Raw genomic sequence first — 9,107 nt, forward strand, 5'->3', positions numbered from 1 at the left:
GCACTCTTGGGTGATTTATCTACATTAGAGAAAGAGACCGAGTCCATTTTAGTAGTTTACTATGAAACGGATCGATACTCTCATCTTAATCCTGGCATCTGAAAATGGTTTCAAGTAAATTCAGTGGACGGCGAAGCACAGAATAGATTCGCTACACGGTTGTTTCCCGGTCTACGTGAATATATTCCACGTAACCGGGCTGTTGCTGTCAGGATGCTACTCCCAAAAGTGTTTCTTCCGTCGGCGCTCGTCTCGGCTTACATTTCTTGGTTCCTTTGTAATGGAGCCTTTTTGCGCGTGTCCTTGACCTGAAATCAAAACATCGATTTTTCATAAAAAAGGCTTTTCTTCTTTTTCAACTAAATATTCGGAACACAGTTTCTTTAATAGATTTGCTTTTTGTATGTGGATGAGCTGGATTAGGGTGGCCGCTGGACCGGGAAACCCGGAAAATGTTCAGTATAACTGAAAAATGATAGTGAATTTATTTTCTCACCAGAAATTTTACAAATTTTTAGAAGACAAAACTGTTCAAGTTCGATTTTAACAGTTTTTTTTTAAGTACAGTGAAACCCTTCAATAGCCCTCCCTTCTATAGCCCTTCCGATAATTGACGCCGCTCCTCAGGTAGGTGTAACAGGAGCTGCGGGGGTGCGCGGGGTCTGCGGTTGCCATTCAGGCGAGCACTCATGCATGAACAAACAAAAGAGGAGCGGGCTATAATGAGTTAGTTCCCACCCAACCTCAGCCCCAAAATCGGCGTTGTAGAAGAGTTTCACTGTAATTATTTGAATGGTTATTTTTTCAATTATAATATCATTCAGTTTAGAATGTGTTATTTGAGAATATTTTTCTTTAAAAATGTTCCATTTTAGATCTTTGTTTTTAAGGGTACATTTCTAATATAAAGAATTTTAAAATGCAGTTTTTAAGACTTAAACAATGGGAAATTAAAAGCATTTGAAGTTGACAATTTGGGATAAAAAACGTTTTGATTTTATCCACGTTAAATATAAATTAACTAATTTTCAAACGGATCTTTACTTTAAGTATTAAAAAGTAAACAATAATTGCTTCAACAAAACGATTTTAAATCCGTTCAATATTTAACAATTTCCAGATTTTAACGTTAAAATTTAAACTGTTTTAATTCGAAAGTCTTCTTCAATAAAAAAAGGAAAATGCCCGGTTGTACTTTATAAATGATTTGAAATTTAAAAAGTAGGTTTAGAATACTGTTTCAGGGTAAAATATTCCATTTTGACCCACCGAATTTGAAATTTTTGAATTAAGAAATATAATAGCTTTTTAATATTTAGCAACATTTTACTGTTAATTTAAAACCAGTAAATTAAAAAGTAAAATTTTAAAAGTAAACAATTTGAAACTGAACTGTTTGACATATAAAACCTTCAATCGTTAATATTTCAAAGAGCTTTTAAACTTAGAACGTTAACATTTTATTGTTCTTTTTACAGAATCCTTATTTTGTAAATGAATTTATTAAATTTTAATGTATAAATGACAATTCAAAACTTATTATTTGTATACAATATTTGAAATAATTTTAACTAATTTAAACAAAGTATGTGTACAGACAAAATCAGTTATTCGTACCGAAATTTCGGTGCAAATATCCACAGCCTAATTTAAAGCAAAATGTAGATTTTTGTAGATTTCAAACAAAAAATGTAATTTTTTTTTTAAGATTTGTGAAATGCTAAAAAGAATGATAACATGTTCTTAAGATTCGTAGGAAAATTTTAAATGATGTTTTTGCATACTCATTTTAGGAAAATATTAAAAAATTTATTTTCAAAATTGTGAAAAAATAATCTGGAATATTTTAGGGAATTTTCTTTTTAAATGCAGTATTTTATAAAAATAGTAGGAAAAATTCGATAAATCTGTATTTTTGCTTTGACATTTTAGTTCTGAACAAATAATAAGTGATCCTCAAAAAGAATCATTTTTAAAAAGTATTGTATTTTTTAAAGTTAATTATGTTTAATCTTTTCCCAACGTTTACACAAATAATTTAAACAATAAAGCTATCTGGCTTAAGAGACGAAAACAAACAATAGAATAATTAGGGGCAGGTGGGAGGCTTAGAGCTTTAAATGACTAGTAAAAGTTTTACATATTTTAAATTACAACAAGAAGTTTATTGCAAAGCATAAAAACATTTGGAATTGAACATATTTTGATATTAGCCCCGCCCCTCCACAAAATATATTCACAAAAAAGAAAGATATTGTTTAACATATTTTTTTATTACTTGCAATAATTATTACCTCACTAATCGAAAAGTGGACAAAAAGTTTGAAATTTCTGAAAAAACCTCAAGTGTCTGCCATTAATACAGATGAATATAGTTATTAATAATGATTGTTTTTTTTTAAATTATTTTTGCTCAACTTAAAAAATTATTAAGTCACTATAAGTGAAAAATGGACAAAAAGTTAAAAAATTGAGGAAAAAATCGCAAATACCAAATATTAATATTGAAGAAGATAGCTATAAACAATAATAAATTGTTTAAACAAATAATTTTGTTAAAGTTAATTTATTATTTAACTCACTTTATTTGAAAATTGGGAAAAACTGGATGCTTCTCGAAAAGTCTGCAATTTTCTAGCATTATTCTAAGAGAATATTATTAACAATAATAATAGATTGATAAAACAATAAGGTCAAAGGACAAAAATTAGTACAAAAAGTGGAGATTTTTTTGAAAAACTGGGGGGGCATTAATGGGGTTTTTTGGGACCCTATAAAGCAAATTTATGAGGGTGATATTAAAAAAAATGTAATTTATATTCTATGGCTATTTGTAAAGAGAAATATTGAGTTTCAACTAGATTCAGATAAAATTGACCATTGTAAATGAAATTTACAAAAAAAAATTCCGGGCGATATGCGTGAAAATTAAAAAAAAAGAAAATGTTACGATGCATTTTTGGACCACCCTAATATGCAGCCTCCCACTTACAAGAAGAAGCGAAAATAAGACATTTTCAACTGTATTGTTAACAAGCTTCACAATGGAATATTTCAATTTTCAGTTTAAGAAATTAATTTCTAAGCGAAAAATTTTAATCTAAAATGATTTCGTGGCCAAATAGTTGAATTTTCATCTAAAGTGATGAACCTTCAACCGAAAAAATCATTTTTAATAATGGAGTTAAACATTTAAACAAGTAGTTGAATTTTCAAACGAAAAAGATGAATTCTCAACGAAGAAGAGAATGTTTAACCTGATTGTTGAATTTTCTACCGAGATAGTTAAATTGTCAATCAAAAAAAAAATTAATTTTCAGCCAAAAAAGACGAATTTTCAACTAAAAATATATCAGTTTTTAACAAAAAATGTTATAAACTCAATTTTCAGTTGAAGAAATTAGTTTTCACCAAAAAACAAATAGGATTTTCAACAAAGTATGTAGTTATAGCTATGAACTTTTAACTACAATGAAGAATCTTTAACTGCATTAGTTAAATTTCTAGATACAAAATTAATTTAATTTAATAAAGGAGTCCAATTTTTAACCAACTTGTTGCATTTTCAACCAAAATGATGAATTCTCAACAAAAAAGTAAATTTTCAACCAAATAACTGAATTTTCTAACAAATTATTTAAATTGTCAACCAAAAATATTAATTTCCTACCAAAAAAGAATTTTCAACAAAATAGTTCAACTTTAGGTCAAGAAGTCAAATGAAATTTTGAACCAAAGCGATGCATTTTTAACTAAAATAATGAATCTTTAACTAGAATAGTTAAATTTTCAGATAAAAAATTAATTTTAATAAAAAAATAATTTTTAACAAATAAAAAACGAATTTTCAACAAAATATTCGAACTTTTAATCAAAGAAAAGATTTTTCAATCAAAGAAACGAACTTTCAATGAAACATTTAGAATTTCAAGCAAACAAATGAATTCTGGATTAAAATGATCAATCTTCAATCAAAGAAATAATTTTCTATAAAGGATTTCAACTTTTAACCATGTAGTTGAACTTTTAACAAAAATTATGAAATCTCAACTAAAAATTGAATTTTCGAGCAAATAGTTGAATTTTCTAACAAAATTTTACAATTTTCAACTGAAAATATTAATTTTGTTTCGAAAAGACGAATTTTTTAACTAATAATAAAAATTATCAATTAAAAATGGAATAACTTCAATTTTCAGTTAAAAATATTAATTTTCATTAAAAAAAAGATTTTTCAACAAAATAGTTACATTTTTAACTAAAACGATGAATTCTTAACTAAAATGATGAATGTTTAACTGGAATAGTTAAATTTTCAGATAACAAAAATGATGAATCACCAACCAGTAAAACGATTTTTTCATGAAATAGTTAAACTTTTAACAAAGCAATTAAATTTTTAAGCAAAAAAGATGCATTTTCGAGTGCTATAAAGTTACTCTTCAATCGAATAGTTTAATTTTTAACCAAAAACGATAAATTATAAAAAAAATGAAATATTTGATATTTCAACCAAAAGAAATTAATTTTCAAACAAAAAAGACGAATTTTATTTACAAACTCGAAAAACAAAATGAATTTTCAACTAAACAGTTAAATTTTTAAACCAACTGGTTTAATTTTGAAACAAATAATTCGAATTTCAAGCAAAATAGTTGATTTTTTGAGACAAAGAGACTATTCTTAAAATATTGTTTAAAAAAACTCTGCTGCTCTTGAAAAATTCTTTCCACTCTGCTGCAATTTTTTATCTCTATCTGGAAATGTTACGTCAGGTAACGTTTGGCCTAGACTCACTCATCTTCAAAAAATAGTGGAAAAAGGTTAGCAGTGCCCTTAGGCTCTAAAGCTCCATGCCGCCCTGCCTATATTCATTGTTTGCAAGATAGAAAACCAGAAAACAGGCTCTCTAGCGATTAGAAAACTTGATCTGTCAGCACTTTTTTGCTGACCCTTGGAATTTCCTAGGGAATTTCGCTTTTTATTTAGGATCGAATCTAAAAACAAATTATTAAAATTTTTTTAAAGCAAGCTTTTATTCTAATTTGAATATTCATTCCCAATTAATATTGCTGTGCAACATTGTTGCTATGTTATGAAATAATATTGCAATGTTGGATGGGGATATAGGAACTCGAACAGCACTCAGTATTGCATGACAACATTGGCAACGCTTTCGTGCAATATTGCAGAAATGTTGCTGGAATATATGAATGTCCTCTCCTAATCAATATTAATTTATAATATTGCTGCAGTATTACGAAATAATATTGAAATGATGGAAGGGAAATTGGGAGTATATAGTCTTAATTCCTGAAAGTTTTGGCGGAGAGATTTAACAATCAATATTTTTGCAACGTTGCAACAAGATTGAATTAACATTGCAGAAAGATTGTGTTAACATTGAAGCAAGATTGCACGGCAATGTTGCCATGCAATTTTGCAACAATATTGCATCAATAATTCAGCAATTTTGTCATGCAACATTACAGCAGCATTGCATCAATATTGCAGCAATTTTATCATGCAATATTGCAGCAACATTGCATCAATATTGCAGCAATTTTGTCATGCAATATTGATTTTGAGAGGACATACATATATTGAAGCAACATTGCACGGAATGTTTCCAATGTTTTCATGCAGTATTGTATCAACATTGCAGCAAAATTGCATCAAAATTACAGTAAAATTGCACTGACATTTCAGCATTATTGCAGCAATCTTGTAATGCAATATTGATTTCAAAAGGTCATGCATATATTGAAGCAACATTGCACGGTAATATTTTTGCTGTTGTGATGCAATATTGCAGCAATGTTGTAATGCAATATTGATTTTGAGAATGCATATTGAAGCAACATTTCACGGCAATGTTGTCAATTTTGTCATGCAATATTGCAGCAGCATAACTGCAATAATTCGTACTGCTGGGGTACATACATCGCAATTAAAATAAAAGTTTGTAATAATAAAAGAATTTTAAATAATGTTGGTTTCAGAATTTGTAACACTGCAACATCTTGGAATTATATTTAAAAAATGTGAAGGATATTTGAAGATTATTAAATTCTTCTTGAAGGCGTGATTATACTCCCCTTTGCAGTTTGAAAAGCATTGCTAATCGCACGAATCGGAAAAGTTGGTAGCAGAAAAAAAATGGCGTTGCTTGCCGGAAATTACTTGTCACGGCTTCCTTATCTAACCTGATCGTGCGCCTCTTTTCCATCGCTTTGCCAAGAAATCAATGTCCTTACTTACACACTTTTTGCCCTTTTATTAATATGTTTTTTAAAACTATTCTTCCGTAGACTTTGAATTATTAACGTTCATATTTTCAACAAAGCAGACGAATTTTCAACAAAATATATGTATTTTTAACTGATAAAGATGTTTATTATAAATAAAAACAGTTGTACTTTTAACTAAGGAAATACTATTTTCAACTAAAATTATGAATCTTCAATCAAAAAATTTATTTGTAACAAAATAATTCAACTTTCAAACAAGCAATTAAATTTTTGATTAACAATATTTTAAGTTTAACCCGAAAGTATTGAAATTGATTAAAAAAAAAAAAAACAGATTTTCATCCAAGTATGTGAACATGCATTTTCAAGTAAATAGTTGAATTTTCAACTAAAAATCAGATTTTCTTGAAACTAAAAATATAATAGTTAAATTTTCAGTTAAAGAAATTATTTTTCAACAACAACAAAAATTGTCAACAAAATGGGTAAATTGCTTCAAAAGATATAAATTGTTGTGAAGAATATGATATAATTTAAATATCATTAAAATAAAATAAATCATACATGAACTTAGTCCACAACAATTTAAATAATTGGTTTAATTAAATTCAACATTTTTCAAAAAACCAGTCAAAATGTCACAGAACAAGAAAATAAATATTCAACCAAAAAATAAATAAAATATGAATTTTCAGTTAAATCAATTAATTTTTGACCGAAAAAATAGTTTTCAACAAAGTGGTTGAACTTAGAACCAAAAAGATTAATTTTCAACAATATAGTTGTATCTTCAAACAAAAAAAGATCGTTTACAATCGAGAAGATGAATCTAGAACCAACGAATAAATTGTTATGAAAGCAGTTCAACTTGAAAACAGGTAGTTGAATTTTTAACCAAAAAATATGGAATTTTGGCGAATTTTCAACAAAATACATGAATTTTTAACTGAAATGTTGAATTTTCAACTAAATAAATGAATTTTTAAAATAATGAATCTTCAAAAACAAAGATGAATTTTTAACAAAGTTGCTCAACTGCCATGTGAGCAGTTGAATTTTCAACCAAGAAAGATTACACTAAACTTCCAATTTAAGGACCACCAGAGTGAATCCATCAGTTTAGTTGTAAATTAATTTCATTAAATGAAAATTTAACTATTCTATTTTTTTCAACTATTTCGTTGAAAATTCACGTATTTTGTTTAAAAAACGATATTCTTTTTGGTAGAAAATTATCTTTTTCTTTGAAAATTATTCTTCTTGTTTAAAAATTCTTTAGGCTAAAAATTTTTATTAAAAATTAATTTCTTTGGTTAAAAAATTAGCTGTTTGATTAGAAACTTGTTTTTTGCTTGGATGTTTTCTGGTTTAAAATTTGCTTTTTTAAACTGAAAGTGTAAATATTATTTCAGTTAAGTATCCCATAACTTTAGTTAAAAATTCATTTTTTTGGTTAAACATTAATTTTTTTACTAAAAATTTAATTATTCAATTTTTGGTTGAAAAAGTATCTTTTTTAGTTGAAATTTTTTCTTTTTTAGTAGAATTTAATCTTCTTGGTTGAAAATGAATCTTTTTATTCAAAAATTCAATTATTTTTTTTAAAGATTCATTTAAGTTAAAAATTCATCTTTCTGGTTTAAAATGTAACTATTCCAGACAAATGTTTACAATTTTATTTAAAAATTTGGCACTTTATTTGAAAATTAAACTATTTTTTTAAAGTTAGTTTCTGTTGACAACTTATCTTTTTAGTAAAAATTAATTTTTTGTTTCAAAATTGAACTATTTCAGTTGAATATTCTTTGTTTTAGTTGAAGACTCTTATGTATGATTTAAAAACAATTTTTTAATTATAAATGTTACTCCATTTTCGGTTGAAAATGATTATATTTTAGTTCAAAATTTAGCTATTTGGTTGAAAATTTCTCTTCTGTAATTAAAAATTCATGTATTTTCTTGAGAAATTGTATTTTTTTGGGTAGAAAATTATTATTTTTATTTTAAAATTAATCTTCTTGCTTGAAAATGCATTTGTTGAAAATTGAAGTGTTCCAGTGAAATATTCATCATTTAAATTGGAAATGCATCACTTTGGTTCCAAAGTGAAATATTTTATGGAAAATCCGTTTTTTTTTTGTTGAAAATAAATTTTTTTAACTGGAAGTTTAACTGTTGTTCCATTTTTGGTAAAAACGATATTTTTCAGTAGAAAATTTAAGTATTTGTTTCAAAATTCATTTATTTTGCAAAGTTTTGCTCTGTTGTTCAACCATTTGGTTGTAAATGAACTTTTTCGTTAAAAAAGCATATATTCGGGTTAAAATTTGTTTGCTTTCTTGACTAAAAAATGTTTCTTGATGGAAAACTCATGTCTTTTTTTGTTTTTGTTAGTTGAGGTAAACTATTTTTGATTCAAAATTAAAACCGTATTTAGTTGAAATATCAACTGTTTTGAAGTAAATTCGTCTTTCTGATTTGAAAATTCCACAATTTCCTTGAATTATTCTGTTTTCGCTGAGAGGCCTGCCTTGGTTGATAGCTTAACTCTTTTGTTGAAAACTCGTCTTTTTCGTTTCGAAATTTAACTAGTTTTGTAGAAAGTTACATTATTTGCTTCAAAGTTAACTTTTTTTCGAAAATTGCCTTTGTTGATTCAGTTGAACTGTTTTTTCATTTAAAATTAAAATATTTGGTTAAAGATTTATCTATCAAATTGAATTTACAAAGTGCTTACTGGTCCGGCTGGCCGGACTAGTACGAGGGTAGTTCAATAAGTCCTTAGAATGACCAACAGATGGCGCGCGAATCGCTCCAAATCATCTGTTTTCAGTCAGCACCACTCCCGACTAGATA

General features: G+C 26.9%; 1 protein-coding gene across 1 annotated transcript in view; it reads right to left on the minus strand.

Annotated features, from left to right (window-relative positions):
- Positions 1 to 208: 208 nt before the first annotated feature.
- The window catches only part of LOC117171910, a 42,479-nt gene continuing 33,580 nt past the window's right edge, over positions 209 to 9,107 (minus strand). The window contains exon 7 of the mRNA XM_033359564.1: positions 209 to 308. Within this exon, the coding sequence (XP_033215455.1) occupies positions 209 to 308 (100 nt within the window). The remainder of the gene's footprint in view (positions 309 to 9,107) is intronic.

This window comes from Belonocnema kinseyi, chromosome 4 (assembly GCF_010883055.1).
Source record: "Belonocnema kinseyi isolate 2016_QV_RU_SX_M_011 chromosome 4, B_treatae_v1, whole genome shotgun sequence".
NCBI lineage: Eukaryota > Metazoa > Arthropoda > Insecta > Hymenoptera > Cynipidae > Belonocnema > Belonocnema kinseyi.